Source organism: Euprymna scolopes, chromosome 12 (assembly GCF_053919585.1).
Source record: "Euprymna scolopes isolate OS-2025 chromosome 12, ASM5391958v1, whole genome shotgun sequence".
NCBI lineage: Eukaryota > Metazoa > Mollusca > Cephalopoda > Sepiida > Sepiolidae > Euprymna > Euprymna scolopes.
Genome location: NC_136493.1, coordinates 69,836,912 through 69,856,625, shown reverse-complemented (window position 1 = coordinate 69,856,625; position 19,714 = coordinate 69,836,912). Strand labels below are relative to the sequence as shown.

Here is a 19,714-nt window from a genome sequence, read left to right as displayed (position 1 = left end):
AATATAAAATTTATTTAGGATTCTGGTGATTATTGGGTTCGTTGGTTTCCTGTTTTCCAGTGTTTCGAGTACTGATTTGGAATCTGAACAGATAATGAATTGTTTATCTTTAGAGGATTCTATAAGATGGAGTGCCATACTAATGGCTGATACTTCAGCATTGTAGATCGATGCTTTGTCTGGTAATCTTTTGATTAGGATTGTTTTATTGTGTATGGCTGCACATCCAACATTATCTCCATCTTTTGAACCATCTGTATAAATTGTTGAGTGTTTGGAATACTTACCTTTAATTATTTGGAATTTTTCTTGATAGATGATTGGATTGGTTTTTGCTTTCAGATACTTAATTAGGTCTGATATTATTTTTGGTTGTTTTGTCAGCCAGGGGGGATATTGAAGTTTTATAGATTCGTGTATTATTGCAATATCTATCTGGGCTTTATTTATGGATTCTTCCATACGTAGGCTAAATGGTTGTATAGCATTTTCTTTTCTATCAAAGAGATTTTTGTATTGGGAGTGGAAGACACATTTATAGGAAGGATTAGTTGGACATAAAGCACATTTTGTCAAATATTGTAGTCCTAGTTTTTCTCTTCTAAGTGACAATGAGGGTTCATCTGTTTCTACATATAAGCTTCCACTGGGGAGTTGGGGAAGGCTCCTAGAGCCAATCTTAGCCCTTAGTGATGTATTGTGCTTAATTCCTTTATGTAGGACTTTCTTGTGGATCCATAGATATAGCATCCATAATCCAAATTGGATCTGACAAGGGATCTGTATAATTTAATTATTGAGTCTTTGTCTGCACCCCAGTCTGTATGAGCTACTACTTTTAAGAGTTGGATGGCTTTGTTGCATTTTCGTTTGAGATATTTAATATGAGGAATGAATGCTAGCTTTTTATCAAAGATGATGCCCAAATATTTATACTGATCAACTATAAGTATAATTTCATTGTCCATTTTCAATATTGGGTCATGGTGCATTTTCTGGATTTGGCAGAAATGAATGGCTTTTGTTTTTTCTTTTGAAAATTTAAAACCATTTTTTGTTGTCCATTCATTTATTTTGTTTAGACACAGTTGTAAATAGCGTTCTATTCTTGTAATATATTTTGATCTATAACAGATCAGGAAATCATCCACATAGAGGACACATTCTGTTCCTACATTTATATTTTTAACAATGTTATTTATTTTAATGCTAAAAAGTGTGACAGACACGATGCTTCCTTGTGGTACACCCGTTTCTTGTTTTTTTTACTGATGGATAGGGTATCACCTAATCGTACATTAAATTGTCTATCATTTATAAAATTTGTGATAAAAATGGGTATTCTGCCTTTTAATCCTAGTTTTTGTAGATCTTTTATAATGCCATGCCTCCATGCAGAGTCGTATGCTTTTTCAATATCGAAAAAGACTACTGTAAGATGTTCTTTCTTGATAAAGGCTTCTCTGATGAAGGTGATCCATGGGGCTTCTTTCATTCCTAAATCCTGACTGATAATCTGTAATCAGATTATTTGTTTCAAGGTACCATACTAATCTGCTGTTAATCATTCTTTCCATTATTTTGGAAATACAGCTAGTGAGTGCTATAGGTCGGTAATTCATGGGATTTGTAGAGTCCTTTGATGATTTAGGTATAGGGATTACTATGGCCTGCCTCCATATTTCAGGGACGTTGCCACTTTCCCAAATATCATTAAATAATTGTAGTAGGTAATCTGTAGACGTATCAGGAAGTTGTTTTATAAATTGATAGTGGATTTGATCAGGGCCAACAGCTGAGTCATGAGCTTTGCTTAGGGGTATTTCAATTAATTTTTAGAGAATGGCTGGTTGTATTTTTCTGTATTATTTGTTTGAAACTGGAGTTTTTCCTTTTCTGCTTTTTCCTTAATAATTTGGAATTTTTTGTTAGAGTTTTTGGAAGAGGAGATTTTTGCAAAAGTTTCAGCAAGACAATTTACCATTTCTTTCTTGCTAGTAATTTTTTGGTTATTATAGATCAGGTGTTTAGTAGGGTTGCTGTTACTTTTCCCTGAGATTTTACGGATCATGTCCCAAACCTTTTTACTTTTTGTATTTGTATTTATTTTTGATACATAGTTTTTCCATGATGTTCGCTTTGATTCTTTAATGGTTTTACGAGCTTTAGCTCTACTGTTTTTATATTTATCGAGATTTTCTTTAGTTGGTTCGTTTTTGAATTTCCTTAGCATAGTTTGACGAGTTCTGATCGCTACTTTGCATTTTTCGTCAAACCAGGGTTTATTATGTTTTGGGGAGGTAGAACTTTTTGGAATGCATTCCTTAGCAATATTATACAGTGTATTAGTAAAATATGTGATATTATTTTGGTTTGGATTATTATCCAATGTTAGTTTATTCCGACATAAATTTTGGAATTTTTCCCAATCAGCCTTCTGTAAGTTCCATTGGGGTATTTTGTTTTCTGGCATTAGATCATTGTTTTCAAGTGTAATGGGAAAATGGTCACTTCCATATGAATCTTCTAGTATATTCCATTTGTAATCCAAGGCAAGTGTTGGATCACATAATGTTAGATGTGAATGTACCAGTTCCTGGGTGTAAATAAGTGTTTCTGTGATGTTTTCATTGGGGGGGGGGTATGTATAGTGAGCAAATGTTGGTTTTGTGGAGTGTTGCTTTTATTGCAGTAGCCTGCAGTTTAGTATTAAGTTGTATTTGATTTTGGGGTATGTCATTTCTAATAAGGATTGATGTACCTCCAGAGGCTCTGAGTCCAGTATTGTATACGAGGGGTGTGCAATAAGTAATGCCCCTAACTCACTTCCAGTTGTCTGATCTAGCTGAAATTTTGCATGTGCAATGATTTATATCTCTACGGGTTATGTGGCAAATTACAGTGGTTTCTGTTTTACAGGTGTTTGAACTGAGTCAGGTGTGAAATGGGGCCTGTTGAATGTCGAGCAGTGATCCGGTTTTTGTATTTGAAAGGACGCACACCACAGGAGACTTTTGATAAAATGAAAAAACTTATAGTGATAATGCCCCATCATATGACCTTGTAAAACGCTGGCATTGTGAATTCAAACATGGCCGGAAGTCTGTGGAAACAGCTCCCAGACCTGGTCGACCCCTTTCTGCCATTGATGAGGCATCTGTCCGTCAAGTTGAGGCTGCCATTTTGGAAGATCGGCACATTACTATTCGCCAAATAACCCAAGATGTCAAGATTAGTACAGGGTCTGTGGAAACTATCATTCATGACCATTTGCATATGCATAAGGTGTCTGCCAGATGAATTCCCAGGTTGCTCACACCATTCCAGAAGCGAGAACGTGTCGAGTGCTTGAGGATGAATTTGGAGATGTGCCAAGAAGATGAGTCAAAGTTTTTCAAAAGACTGATTACACAGGATGAAACCTGGGTCCATTACTATGATCCAGAGGCCAAAGCCCAGTCAATGCAGTGGAAGCACTTGGACTCACCACCTCCAAAGAAGGCAAGGGTGCAGCCCTCCGCTGGCAAGGTCATGCTCACAGTCTTCTGGGACCAGGACGGAGTAGTGATGGTAGATTTCCTGGCAAAGGGTACCACAATTACAGGAGCCTATTATGCTTCACTTTTGAGGAAATCAAGAGAAGCTATGTGTGTTCTTACATATGTGTTCTTACTGTGGAGAAATACGTGACTTACCTGGATAGACCACATGCGGGTCGGTCACCGAAAATAAATAAAAAGAAAGAAAAGAAACGGTCAAGACTCGTATTTATAGAGTAGTGATCACGTGAGTTAGGAGAATATGCAAATAGAGGTGAACGATTTTGCCATATAAAAAGCCTGTGTTGTTAAGAGGAGGAGCAGACTGTTGGCAGAAGTCAGTGCTGTCAGACGTGCTTTAGAGTTTTGTTATTATATGCTGTGCTCGATTGTTGGGAGAGAGAGAAGAGGAGGAACCAAGAATACATTCTGCAGATACTTGACTTTGTGTTGGTTTTAAGCTATTTCGGCGCTTGGTGTGCGGTGACTAACAATGGACAGATTCAACATTCGCTTAATACCCGAGTTCGACGGATCTACCACTGGACCGGCTGTCGTCGAATGGATTGAAAAGGCAGAGAAAATCTGTAAACTGTGCAAAATTAAAGAACCAGCCACAGTTATCCCTTTGAGGCTAACCGGAGGGGCCTATGCAGTCTACCAACAACTCGGGGATGAACCAGACTGGGATGAAATCAAGCAGAGCCTGTATACAGCATTTGGTACAGATCCATTTGTTGCATGGCAACAGTTCACGAGCCGGACACTTCAACCCAAGGAAACAGTCGACGTGTACCTAGCCGACCTGCGAAAATTATCTGTACCGTTTGGTGGGGTCAACGATAAAATATTAAGCTGTGCTTTTTTGGTAGGCCTACCCGAGGAGGTCAGTAAACTGTTGCGGGCATCATCAAGAATCGATGAATTGTCAACTGATGAGTTATTGGCCCGAGCTCGAAACATCTGTAAGGAACAGGAACCAATTGCAGCAGCAGCTCGTTTTCGATATGGAGGCAATGTGGACTCTCTTCCAGATAGTAATAAGCATGCCACCCCAGTGTGCTATAAATGTGGGGAGGCCAATCATTTTGCTAAAGAGTGCCGGAGTGATAGGAGAGGTGTATATCCACAATCAAAGAGACCAGTGCAATGCTATTGCTGCAATAAATTTGGGCACATATCTCGCAACTGTTCGGGAAACGAAGTTGGGGGCAAGGTACTATCGCTACCCTTGCCCCCTGCCAACCAATAAACACAGGATTGCCTGTCATTAGCGTTAAACTTGATGATGTGCAGTGTTCAGCACTTATAGACATGGGGTGTTCCCGGTCTATAGTTAGTGCCCATTGCTGTTCGGTGTGGCGGAGGAACCCAGTCGGCGTTATGACCATCAATGGCTTATCACGGGTATGTTGTGGTGAAGGGACAGTCACAATCTGTACTGAGAAGGGTGACACAGCTAAAGTTGACGTTCTGGTGATGCAGGAGAAACCCCTTGGGTACGACATGTTGCTTGGAATTGATGCAATACAAGCACTAGGAGGCGTTACAATCACAGCAGCTAGAGGTATCAGGCTTGGAGAAGGGAAAGACGTCTGTGCAGCCATGTCGATTGAAGAAAAGGACTTCTGTGCTACATTTGATGACAACGAAAGGGTGTGGACTGCAAAGTGGAAATGGGCTATGGGCCAGGAACCAGATCGGCTGTGCAACACGATTCCAGAGTATGCAGTTTCTACCAAGAATAGGGCCGCATATGAAGAAGAACTTCAGATGTGGATTGACAACGGTTGGTTAATACCATACCCACAGGAACGTCTGGGACCACCCAAGGGATTAATTCCGCTCATGCCTGTTGAACAACCTACCAAAGAAAAAATTCGTCCCGTAATGGATTACCGAGAGTTGAATCGGCATGTTGATGCGTTTACCGGAAACGCAGATGTGTGCGCTGCTAAACTGAGAGAGTGGCGTCAAAAAGGGAGCAATGTAGCACTTCTGGATCTAAAGAGGGCCTACCTGCAGATACGTGTCCATGAGTCATTATGGCCGTTTCAGACAGTACTACTCAAGGGAAAACTATATTGTTTGACACGTTTGTGTTTTGGCCTAAACGTAGCACCCTTGATTATGACAACCATTATTAAAACCGTTTTGATGCAGAATGAGACCACAGCAAAAGCTGCTTCAGCCTACATAGATGACATCTATGTTAATGAGGACATAATGTCTGCGGATGCAGTTCGAATAAAACTGAAAGCGTTTGGGTTAATAAGCAAAGACCCTAAGCGCCTAAAGGATGGAGTGCCCGTGCTAGGCCTCGAGGTCTGGGAGGAGGGCAATACGTTGCGATGGAAGCGAGGGGGCTCACTTCCAAAGTTACCCAATGTATTAACAAGACGTACTGTGTTTTCTATCTGTGGTAAATTGGTAGGACATCTACCTGTCTGTGGATGGCTCCGATCGGCAACAGGAGTGGTGAAAAGACGAGTGACTACAGTAACAAAAGGATGGGACGATGTTGCGGATGATGATGGCTGAAATGTTGTCCAGAGTGCATAGGAATGACCCTGCCCGGGGTGAGTGGCAAGTGTCTGGAAACGAACTAAATGCATGGGTTGACGCAAGTTCGTTGGCTACAGGTGTCGTGTTGGAGCAACTAGGTGTTGTTGTGGAAGATGCATGCTGGCTTCGTCCGAAAAATGATGCCCAACATATAAATTTGGCAGAACTTGATGCCACGTTAAAAGGTCTTAATCTCGCATTGCAATGGCAGACTAATGTTGTGCATCTCCACACTGACTCATTGTGTGTTTACCATTGGTTAACCGACACCTTGACTGGAAAGGCTCGAGTTAAGACTAGAGCTGCAAGTGAAATGCTAGTACGAAGGAGACTAGCAATAATTAAGTGTCTAGTTGACGAATACAGCTTGCAGGTAGACATTACGTTAGTCTCGTCGATGCAGAATTTGGCTGATAGCTTGACTCGAGTACCAAAGAGGTGGATGGATGCAATGAGGCAGGGATCCGATTTTCAACAACAAACATGCGCGACTGTAATGGATCAATTAACACCTGACCAGATCCGTATGATACACCAGCAGATTGGACATCCTGGAATTCAGAGGACTGCATATTTTGTCCGAAGAGTATGCCCTGCAACTACAAAAGCATCAGTGAAAGCAGCCATACGTTCGTGTGAAGAGTGTCAGAGAATTGATCCGGCACCATCCCAATGGCAAAAAGGGAAGCTCGAGGTTGAGGGTAACTGGCAGCGAGTAGGGATGGACATAACACATTATGGGGACAAACATTTTTTGACCATGACGGATTGTGGCCCGACGCGTTTCACAATATGGCGCCTGTTGACACGACAGGATGCAGCCAGCATTATACAACAGTTGAGAGCCGTCTTTTTTGAACGTGGTGCCCCGATTGAAATTCTGACTGATAATGCCACCACATTTCGATGTCAAGAATTTCAGAAATTCGTGCACGAATGGGGGATTAAAATGCATTATCGGTGTGCATATTATCCCGAGGGTAATGGTATAGCAGAACGGTGTCACCGCACCATCAAAAGAATTGCAGCCAGGACGCAGTGCTCTATTCCAGAAGCTGTGTACTGGTATAATATAACACCCAAGGACAATGCAACACCAGCAACTGCACCAGCCAATGGGATTTACCAATATGAACAGCGTGTGAAAGGAGTTGATGCCATACCATCAGTGGTGAGTGTTGTCAATACACCATATCAGGTGGGAGACCTTGTTTGGATAAAACCCCCGAATGCTGGGTGCACTACGAAATTTTTCCGGGGAAAAATAGACAAAATCATAAGTCCTCAGACCATGTTGATTGGTGGCATACCACGTCACGTAAAACATATCCGCCCTTGTTATACCTCTTCCGATTCTGAGGACGATGAGGAGGATCACACACCGTTCAGAGATGATCCTGATCACTTACTGCCCCTTCAGGTGAGCATAGAAACACCACCAACAGAACCAGACGAGGGAATGATGGGACATACTGATGACAATAGTGAGGAGAACGATGGACACAAGGAAGTAATGCCTCATCGAAATACTCGACAGAGACGAATACTGCCCACCCCCTGTGATTGCGAAACCCCACGAGACGGGATAATGGAACAGACTGGTAGTAATGATGGTGGTAATGAAGAAAACAGCAATGAGGAAGTGCTGCCCCCGATTCTTCGAAGGAGTACCCGCCAACGACGATTGCCCGCATGTCCTGTTCGTGATCATGAGATCAGGGGGGAGTGTGGAGAAATGCGTAACTTACCTGGATAGACCACGTGCGGGTCGGTCACCGAAAATAAATAAAAAGAAAGAAAAGAAACGGTCAAGACTCGTATTTATAGAGTAGTGATCACGTGAGTTAGGAGAATATGCAAATAGAGGTGAACGATTTTGCCATATAAAAAGCCTGTGTTGTTAAGAGGAGGAGCAGACTGTTGGCAGAAGTCAGTGCTGTCAGACGTGCTTTAGAGTTTTGTTATTATATGCTGTGCTCGATTGTTGGGAGAGAGAGAAGAGGAGGAACCAAGAATACATTCTGCAGATACTTGACTTTGTGTTGGTTTTACTTACTTATATGGGTGTATGTGTGTGTGTTCTATTCTTACACAGTTTCTTGCCTTGAAGGGTCTCGACATGTATGCGCAAAGCTTGTGTACATACATGCTTGCCTTGTCCAATGGAGGATATCTTCTTGTCGCTGGCTCCATCTCTGGAGAGTGGTACTTACTGCTGCAGATGGATCGATAACACGAGATAGATTGAATCTTCAATTTGTTTTATTAAAAAGGCAAACCTATGTCTCAAACCCATGGCTGTCGGAGGAGAGACCCTAATCTGCTTCATCTGCAGTCCAAAACCAACTCTAGCCCACGTGGGGTCGCCAACCAGAAACCTATGATCACAATTCCCGCTATCCTTAATTTCCGGTGCATGTCACCCCTAATTTCTGGTGCATCTAACTAGGTTGATAAAAGGTGACTTGAGTTTGACGGATGTCAAATCTAACCTTCTGTGATCCCACTAAACTCATTGATGGGAATCGAAAATATATCTACATAACTTGCTATTTCTACAACTACCTAGATAGCATTTAAACTGGATTCCCAATTCTACACTCTGACTTTCATCTCTTCCCAGTCATGAAGTTGTTTTTGAAAGGAAAACGTTCCCCAGATGATACAGCCTTGATTTCTGAAGTCAGGTCATAGTTGGAGGACTAACCTGGAGTGTTCTACAAAAACGGTCTCCAGAGCAGCATCAAACGATGGGAGAAATGCATAACTCTGGGTGATTCCTATGTAGAGAAAGACTAATAACTGTGCCAAGTTTCGTTGCTCTACTGCTATGGAAAGTGGGTCAGGGGCATTACTTATTGCACGCCCCTCGTATATAGTTATACTGATTGTAGTTTTGAATTTTTATATTGTCATCCGATTTTATAAAGGTTTCTTGGAGACAGACTACTATTGGGAGTAATTTAGCGAGTAGAATAGTGAACTCATTTAGGTGTAAATCAAGACATTCCACTGGATTATATTATTTGTCTTATTTCTATCCGGTATGATTCTGTGTGTCATGTTTTGTATTTTAGTGTGTTATTTGGGAGTTTTGGGTTTAGTTATCCTTTTTTAGTTCTCATATATCTCCATGTCTTTGGATGTAGGGGGTGTGTCTCTTGTTAGTGTCTGTGTCTCAGCTAAGAAATCTTGCTAAGGTTGTTTTTTGTTTTGGTTTGGCGCTTTTTGATTTGCTCTATCTTATGTATCCTCGGTTCTCAATCTTGATTAATTCAAATTTATTTTCGTTTTCAATTAACACAGTTTCTGTTTTTTGTTTATTTTGGTTTTTGGAAAGGGGTTTTGTGTTTCCCTGTTCTGCTTCCATCTTTCTTGATATTGTGTGTTTAATGTCTGCTTTTGTCCTTGTTCGTGACTTGGATCTTTCACGTTGGTTTATTAGTAGTTTTTGTTGATCGGATTCTATTTTGCTCTTTGGAGCTTGTTTTTGGTTTTGATCACATAATTGAGTTTTCAAGGCTATTAGTATTTGTTTCTTGTTAGTTTTAGTTTGGTTTGTTTTTAAAGTTTCAATTAAATTTTTGAGCTCAGAAACTAGTTTATTGAGCAACTCCTGATAGTTTATTTGGTTAGTTTGGCTTGAATTTTTTGTGATGTTTGCATAGATGTTTACTTCAGGGAAGGATATATTTTCCTTGTATTTTACTCCCACAATTTCTTTTTCCTTTTTGAGGGTTTTGCATGTTTTGGAGTATGCTGGATGGTTTTCCAGGCAATTTGGGCATTTACTTTCATTGGGGCATTCAATTTCTATGTGGTTAGGTTCTTTTAGACCACATTTTCTACATGTTTTGTGCCCTCTGCAAATTTCTCTATGGTGCCCATATGTTTGGCACTTAAAACATCTCAGAGGGGCTGGTATATATAGTTCCACTTTTTCAATTGTATATCCAATTTTTACTTCCTTTTGAATTTTAGGAGTATTAAATGTTAGTATATACGTCGTTGTAGATATGGATTGACCATTCCTTTTTATATTGATTCGGACATGATCAATCACTCCCTGTTTTCTTAGAGCATTTTTTATTTCTTCCGTTGTAGCTAAGGTTAGTTCATGGCTTTGTAGTTATCTACTGTAACAAATAGGTTGCCATTTTTCATTTTTTTAACTGTTTTAGGATTTAGATTTTGAGTTAATACTTTTTCAATTAGAAATGGAGACAGATCGCTGGCCTTTTTTCCTTCCAAAGTTTCAATAACTATGAATCTTGGGAAGTTTTCTTTTATCAATATGTTTAAGATTAAATTCTTGCTCACTGTCTAAGCTGGTGACATCTGAAACATCACAATGAGTTCTTTTGGGTTTTCTGGGGGTTTTTTTATTATTAGATCCATGTATAGTTGATTGTTTTTTCATCTTTCTTGCTTCCCACCCTCCTTGGAGCCCAAATGTGGGAGAAGTTAGGAGGGAAACCCATTCGCTCTTTCATCCCAAGGATACAAAAAAGATATACTCAATCGGTTGAGTTTGTGCCATCGCTTCCTGATTCCTCCTTTAGTTTCATTTTTCCAGTTTAATAGAAACATTGTGTAGGGAACAGTTGTGTGGTTTTATCTCAGCAATTGATTGACCATTGCCATCGCCTTCTAACACTTACTTGTTTTCTTTTTTTTGTTTTTTTTTTTAATGTTGTAATTGACATTTGCCAGTGTAAGTGTTAGGGCTTGATATGACTAGCTGATTGATCGGATTGGGCCTCTTCGACCTCCCGTTTAGTTGAGGTAAAGGCCGAAGTAATGTATTGCAGAGCCACAACTTTTTTTATTTCCTTAGTTATGGACTGCTCAACCACCAGGATCCCGCCCCAAGATATTACGGGTTGCTACTTACAGCCAACAGGTAGCCCCATTGAGGGACTTTTACTCTTTACAGGGGGGGGGCATTCGGCATATTCTGATGCCCCGCCGACGGGGTCTAGTGAAATCTGGTTTATTTCTTCAAATAAACATTCTTGGATTTTAGTTTGGTTGTTTTTATTATTTCCTTTCTTAATCATAAGTTTGGTTTAGTGTTCTTGGTGGATTATTGTTTTTATTCTCAGCCTTGCAGAAAATAATTGAGTTTTACAAAGGAAAAAGGTTGTAGTATTATTATCTGGACTGTTTTAATTTAGGAAGCCAGTAAGGAAGTGGGGGGGGGCTGTTGTTTTTGTTTTTGCAGAACATATTTAAGTTTTACAAAAGAGAATAGAAAACAAAAACAGAAATTCAACATATGTGCATTTCGTCTCAGGAAGCCAATAGGCAGCCTAATCTGGTAGCACCAGCAATGAAAGAGGAAATCCTGCAAGTCACATTTTACAACATTAACAGTAACACCCCATTATGACGTTGGCCTTTGTCTATTTGACAATATTTTTGAAAGGAGGCATCGTTGTCATTTGTATCATTTGCATGATTCAGAAATATTAATATAGTGAAAATAAGAAAAGATAATTCAACAACAAATCAAATAGAAATAAATAGTTTTATCGACAGATGTAGTAGGTAAGTGTTGTGGCAGAATACTTGTGTTACATATGAATGAAGTAATCCATACACAATCGATACTGGAAGACAAAACTGTAAGGTAGGAGTCGATGTCTGGTGGACCAACCAAGGTTGTTCATCGGTTGTATGAACAACCCTCACTTCTGTATATTCCTGTCCTGTTTTCCATGTGACCCTTTAAACACGGTCATAACAGTAAGTAGACAAATACACAGTAAGTGTATCAATTATTTAAATGTTAAATATTTTATGGATTAAATATGCTTTCCGTGTAGAGTTCTTTAAATTCTGAAAACTCTGAGGAACAAGCCTATGATCATTCCAGATTTTATTCTGTTGTCGTGGTGGGAGTAGAAAAATCATTTTGGGTCATTGGTTTTCTATGAACTGAGTAGTTAGACCGTTTAAGATGTTTTTTGTAGAATCATGTCAAGGAAATAAAGGATGTGATTATTTTCTAGTTAAGAAGTAATGGAAATGGTGTTTTCAATTCCAGTAACTTTCTCAACAATGTTAAGGAGACTAATGTGATGTGAATAGATGAGGAGCATCTATTTATGTCATCTATTTATCTAAAGTAGTGACAGTTTTGGAGTTGAGCAGGTCTGTTAGAGCTGTTTTTCTTTTTGTTAATACACGGAAAAGATGGGCAAGGACTCTGTTGAAGATAAAACAAATAGTAACCTAGAAACTAAAAACGTTCACAAATTCTTACTTTAGTTCTTTTAAAATATTTCCAAGAAGACAATGAACTTAATCGCTCACCACAGTAAACATTGTGAGAGTAAATTTAAGGGTTTTGTGTTTTTGGGGCACTTTGTTTCTGCTACAAAGTATTTAATTAGTAAACTAAGTTGTCATAGTGTGTCAAGAATGGAATTAAGGAAAATAGCTATTGAAATGATATTGCCCAAATTTATTATTTTCTTTTTAAGTTTCTTTTTGTTTTGCTGCTATCTCAGAGATTTTAATGGATAGATCTTTTTAAGATTCTAACTGTACTTTTAAATGCACTTGTTTGTGTCTTGGTTAACTGAGTATATTTGCCAGGTAGGTTTTGAAATTCTTTTTCATGAATTTAATTACTTCTATGATTCGTAGAATGACGTAGATCGTCCACTGGACATAATTGTGAACTTTCAGATTAAATATTTAAAGCATCTGAACTTATTGGATGTTATACTATGTGAAAAAGGAGGAAGAGAAATATAGTGAAAGCATTTTTATTTTTATTTACCGACAACTTTTTAATAATTTTCTTACGGTTGAAATCGGATTGTGAATCATGTTTTAGTGAGTGTTGCTAATGAAGACAAGGGTAAATATTTTTTGTGAATGCTGCCTGCAGAGGCAAGAATAAATGGTAAAACAAACTTACAATCCATTCTTGAAATTTCCCATAACGAGTTTGGTGCTGGTAAACGTCAAGATGGGAAGGAGAGCAAATGGTAATTGTAGAGACATGAGAACATTAAGAAATTCATTCATGCCAGAAAGATCATGGACCCCTTTGAAAACAGCTACTAGTATTGTGGGCATAATAGCAATCGAACGGGTTAGTAATACCCGTTGCCATCTTTTCCAGCGTAGATTTAAAAAACCCTGAAAATGCAAGGATAAAAATTAGGAAAGAATGTAAATGTTCTTTATATATATAATGTCCACAGTTGAAATAAGTTTATGGAAAAATAAGGTATGACCCTTAAGACAATGCATGATATTTGTTATATATATATTAACTAGCAATCATATATCTATCTATCTATTATATAAAATGTGTGTGTGTGTGAGTGTGAGTTCCCTATAGACTCTACAACAGCTGGGCCGATTTTTGTGAAATTTCACATAACTACTTTTTGTATCTGGCAGTGTTCTGAGATAAATCTTGTACCAGAATGTCTTTGATAAGTATCCATAATCGATAATCAAAAAAATCCAATGAAACAAGGAACAGGCGATTGTGACCAAAGTTAACATCTTATACAGCCTAACATCACAATTGCATTTAAGAATTTTTATTACCACACAAGCAGAAAGGCTCAGCATATATAATCAACAGTATGTTCTTTGATATGACAAGGGCACAATTGAACTATGATACTTGACTTAATCATTTTTTGATGACTTTTTCATTTTAAATTTAAATTCAAGCCATTATCACTGCACAAGCAAAAAGGCCAGACATAAAATCAACAGTAGATTCTTTGATATGACAGGAGTGTGTTTGAAATGAATGCTTCTGGTTAGAGTACATTTGAATCAGGATACATTACATTTGAATCAGGATACATTACTTTTGAATCAGGATACATTACTTTTGAATCAGGATACATTACTTTTGCCAAACGCGTGCGTAATATGACATTTTTCTATTTTTATTTTTTGTAAAGGCACTTTTTTACTGGCTTTTATTTTTATTTTTTTTTTTCGTAAATAAAGGAAATTTTTTATTTGCTTTTCTTTAGGGGGTGGAGCTTTTTCGATTTGATTTTTTTGAATCGGGGTAGCTTTTTTTGTGTCTAAAAGTGTGGTTGAAGTTTGAATTCACTGCGGTTAAAGTTTGTATAGCCGTTTCAAGAATATTAAAAACAAACAAATGAAATGTTTCCAGTTTATTCGTAAGTGTTTTTTTGATATTAAAAAAAAACATTTTTCTGTCTACACAGAATTATTTTTTTAAGCTAGAAACTTATTGAGATTACCAAATTATTTTATTTGGTGAAGAGTTTATTATATTTTGAAGTTTATCGGGGGAGATAACTCTATGTCTTTAAAAAAGTCGATGTCGGAAATAATTCCAAATAAATTAAATATATTATCAATTAAATTATTATTTAAAATTTATTAAATAACAATTTTAAATAGAACATTTAAAACAATTCTCTTGCTAGAAACATTAACTAACATACTGCTATTTAGTAAAATCGATTTTCTTTAATGCAATATGCAAATGAGGTGGCCTTTTAATTGTATATTTGGCAAAAATCATATATATACAAATAAATGAAAGAGTAATGTAGCGGACCCTTTGCATATATAAATCAAATTGTAAATAAACAAACAGACAAGAATGCAAATTTATATATATAGATATATAGGAGACAATAAAAGTGGAAAATGAAGTCACGAAAACTATATATTGATATATATAGAATGATTCATTTATTTAATAAGGGTATACATACATTTGGTTGGGGGATAAAGGGGACTCTGTATACTAAGGTATTTCGAAGTCTAATGCTTCTCATCAGAAGAGAAGATGCTATGTAACATAATGGGGATGTGACGTCTAGCGAGGGATTCATCAGGAATTAAATAAATAAAAGTATTGATGTGGTTTAGAGGAACTATACTGAACTCTAAGATAAAGGAGCGTATTATATAAAGTGTAATGTAAAAAGGTGTATAGGGTTTCTATCATATTCTTAAGAATGTAGGTAGTTTATGTGTTTAAACTCAAGGGGAAGGTATATGGGTAGTAGTTCTATTTTATCCGTATGTAAGATGTATAGTATCTATCGAGGGGGTTTACGCTAAAAGGTATTTATCAACAGAGGTAACCGAAATCACAACATCACTTAGAGAAGGTGCATGTTTTCAGGTGTAATATTATGATGATGAATTAAAGTGAGAGGGTATATGCTAAGTAGGATTGATCAAATGTATCGGTTATTACAATATTACTTATAAGAGGGCTATGGCTTATAGCGTGATGTTATGAGATTAATGAAAGTTGTGGTGTGGATTACATGGGGCGTCGTGTACTAAGGTTTTAATTTAGTAAGATAAGGAAAGGCCCAAAAGTAAGTTAAGGGGGTAAGTTACGAGGGAGTATGAGGTAGGAAGCTGTAAAAATATAATAATATTTTTCAGAAGATAATGTATAGTAATAGTCCTAGGTGTAAAGGGAGGGGTGAAATATAAGGCAAAGGTATAAAGATAGGAGAGTAAAGTTGCTAGAGGCGGATAAAGAGACAAAAATAATTAGGATGTGACGAACAGCGCTGTGGGATAATAGGAGAAAAATAAATAAATTTTAAAAAATAAATAAATAAACAAAAATTTAGTTAATTAGAGACAGAGTTGGAGAAATAAGATACATGTCTATAAAAGTAAGGCACAAAAGTATAAAGTATATATAGGAGTAGCCAACAAAGCAGAAAGTTTGGTGAACGAGAGAATATCCTGATATTACAAATCCCTAGGAAAATGCAAGCAATGTCAATATTATAGTATGGAATTCCTTGGATGCAGGGGCCAGTGATGAATGCAATTATGAACAAATTACGTTTAGGTTCATATTTGACGAGATTGTGTTTTCCCTATATGGAGATTCGATGAAATGTGTTATTGATGGTAGTGAAAAGGATTTGCAGATTTAAATCGAGTTCGGATTTGAAGGATGAGAATATTACCTCTGTCTTAAATAAGGATGATGAAAGGATTGGGGAGACCGTTAGTTCCAAGGTAGGTCTTAGTATTTCAGCATTTGTCACATTTGTCATATGTTGTCCTTATTAAATGTTGCCGTAGGTTTTCCTTGGTGTAATGTCATTATATATATATTTTTTCATCCTTAGTGTATGAGAAATACCATATGTTTGATGTAGTAGTTACAAGCTGGAGTGAAGAATCGGAGAACTAGGTTGATGGAAATGAGTTCACAGTCTTTCAGCGAAGGTGAAAGGTCAAAGTCTGGTGAGTGACAGAGATGAATAGCTGAGTGGAAGTGGGGTTAAGGGTATGCGCTAGGGATGAGTGAGGAAAGGAGATGATGGATCTTAAAGGATAGTACAGATTTTTAGTCAGGAATGGGAGTATGAGGGTATGCATGTGGGAGGGCGAATTTGATAGAAATGAGGGTCATTTGCCATTGTCGTTAAATTTTAGTTAATTTAAATATGAATATTTCTGATTTGAATGGGTGAGGAGTATTGTTTCTTATTGCATAAGTTTATATGTGTTTAAGTATATAGTATATAGTATGGTTTAAATTTGTTCTATTTGTGGAGGGGTTTTGTAGGTGGAAGAAAGGGGGAGGAAAATATCAGGATACTTATTTCTGATTTGAGGGTTGAGGTTAGGGGGAGGGAAGGGGAGGATTTTAAGTTACTTGTATATTAAGATTTAGCTTTAAATTGAGGAGAAGACAATTTGGGTATAACTAGCACGAATGGCTTATTGAGGTGAAATTTAATAGGCGATGTTAAATGCTAGATGTAGCTTTAGATGGAAATTTGGTTAAACATAACCGTCTGTAAGATTATGAATAAAATAGTTGTAGCATAAGTTCAATCTTGCAAAGGGGTGATAAAAACTAGAATCGTAAATGATATCTTCAAATGTCTTTATGTACGCATTTGACTGCTACAATGTAAATTGCTTTATTTGTTTGTTTATTTACAAACAAAGAACTTTGCATCACGCTAAGTAAGCAGCAGACAAAATCATTTCAATAAAAGTGGTTTACCCAAGAATGCGGGGGAGTATACATATATAAATGAAAGCGAAAATCTTTTTCACTTATCACTCCCATATTACCATGAAAACGGTTAATTGTTATTCAAATCAATAATATAACATAGAACTTTGAAATACTCTCTAGAGACAATTGATCAAAAGACAGTCATCTGAATGGATAGTTTGCATATCTATTTTTTAATTTGTTTTTGGTGATATTAATTTTTAATTTTATTCTACTATTTGTCTATATATGTGCAATAGTTTTGTTAATATTGACAGTAATTAATTAAAGTGATTTAATACAAAAAATAGATAAATTGCTAAAACTTTTCAAGAGGGAAATGAAGAGTTAGGGTGGCCGGCTAGCTGCTTCTTGTCTTATCCTCTGTCTTTTCCTTTCTCCTGTTAACAACACCTTATTATTAGTCACAGAGATGTTGAGAATCGATAATACACTTTGATCTTAACCAAAAGGCTAAAGAAGTATAAAATATCATATTTTTATAACTAGGCATTTTTAAATGAATAAAAATGATTTAATTTATTGTCCTATTTTAAAAGGGATGAGTAGTTTAGAATCGGTCCTGTTTCTATAAGAGTAAATTTATCATGATATCTTCCTGCCCCCACCAAATATACATGGCAATTTATTTTTAGCTTGAAATTTATATATATATATATATATATATATATATATATATATATATATATATATATATATATATGATAAGTTTGCACCGACTTTGTTTTCTTGCTTCAAGAGATTGATGATTATATGCTTTCTCATTCCATGAACCTGACATTCCTCAAGACGAAATAGTGCATGCAACACAGTTTTTTTAAATATTAATATCTTGCATTTCAATACAAATGGCCAAAAAAGATAACGATGTTATATATGATCACGTGATCTATTTCGATACTCATTTACTTTTTCAGACTATTGTCCTCACCATTAATGCTTATATTTTGATTCATCCTTCTATTAATTACATTACATTGAGTTCAAAATTGACTTCGTAGCCTCGTAGGGGATGTCCTTTTCTCTTCCATGCAACCTCTTTCTCACAGAAGAGATGTTGCGAGTTTGTCTCTGCTTTATTGTTATTTTCATGGCAAGTGCTCGGCTGAACTCCAATCTATGGTCCCCCTTCGCCAAACTTTCACAAGAAACACCCGTCTAGCAGAAAACACTATCAATAATTTCCCCCACTCTTTATCTGTGCCTAAACCTAAACGTAGATTCCATGAACAAAGCTTCTTTCTTAGAACTGCACGCCTATGGAATTGTCTTCTGTTTTCCTGCTTTCCGGCTGACTACAATATGGTTGTCTTCAAGTCTAATGTAAACAAGTTTTTGATGAGCCGTTCCATATAAGTTAACAAATGTACCAAATTTCCATTACTAACGATTAATATATTGTCCCATTTCTACTGTACACTCTTTAACCCTTATCATCGAGTGGCCTCTTGGCCTTGATAAGTGGTTATGCCTATGTAAAAAAAGAGAGAGAGAGAGGGTTCTGTGAGATACGATAGGTTCTAAACTAGTTTAATCTGTTTATATTGTGTTGGTATGAAATCCAAAATTTGACATACATTTTTATTGTTTGCTAATTTTTTTCTACAACTTTTATAATTAAATTCATTAAAAAAAAAAAAAAACACTTGCTACATGACAAAAATACTAATACATCAGTTTGCTGCTTCTGAAGATATTGTATGCTGATGTTTCTTACATACTTCATTTTTAACATAAGATTCAAGTAGATACAAGAAAAACATCGCCATGAATAAACTGTACACCTGAAGAAGGCCACAGAGTCCATCAAGTGAAACAGTCGAATTATAAATATCAATCTTGCTGAGTTTCATAGTCCAACGAAAAACAATCAAGTATTCCAAAAATGTATTCACAAAGACGTTGATAGGATTTGCTGTGAACATTATGCTATGATTTTGATTTAGTTTTATGCCATATTAACATTTTGATGCTGAATCAGTTTGGCAAAGGATTACCATTTGTTAATATCTTTTATCATAATGTAAATTTTTGTATAATTTGTTTTCATGCATTTTAAATATTAGATTTTATATACTTTTATAATGTTTGTATCTAATCAGTTCAATTCATTTTTTTTAATGCTGGACTTTTAAATCAATTTCTCACCTTTGCTCTTGTCAACTGGTAAACTGTATGGATGTTGACTTTTATTGGTATTTTCCCCCAAATAATTACAACATATTTACCTGGTGTTCAAATCTTATAATATATAAGAGTTGAATGGATTTTGAAATTAAAAACTATGCAATTATACTAACCTCCATGACAAACTGACCAGCATATGTTCCTGTCATTGTAGAGCTTTGTCCAGCTGCTAGAATACCAACTGCCCAAATATACATAGCTGCTAATCCATATTGACAGCCAAGAAATACACCCTGCAATCACAAAAAATAGAGAAAATAGAAAGAAAAATTTAAATATGACTTTAAAAAAACTTACACAGATTCTAGCAAATAAATGCAGGTGTAATGGCTAATTTGTTGACTTTCAGGAATAGACTTAATGGCGACTGGAAATAGAACAGAGA

The 19,714-nt window shown here is 36.6% G+C and overlaps 1 protein-coding gene across 2 annotated transcripts in view; it reads right to left on the bottom strand.

Moving 5' to 3' along the window:
* Positions 1-19,714, bottom strand: part of LOC145291322 (natural resistance-associated macrophage protein 2-like) — a 346,900-nt gene that overhangs the window by 31,766 nt on the left and 295,420 nt on the right. For both annotated transcript variants that reach the window (XM_080137065.1, XM_080137066.1), the window contains exons 11-12: positions 19,443-19,562; positions 13,036-13,259 (exon numbers count right to left, since the gene is read on the bottom strand). In XM_080137065.1, the coding sequence (XP_079993191.1) occupies positions 13,036-13,259; positions 19,443-19,562 (344 nt within the window). The remainder of the gene's footprint in view (positions 1-13,035; positions 13,260-19,442; positions 19,563-19,714) is intronic.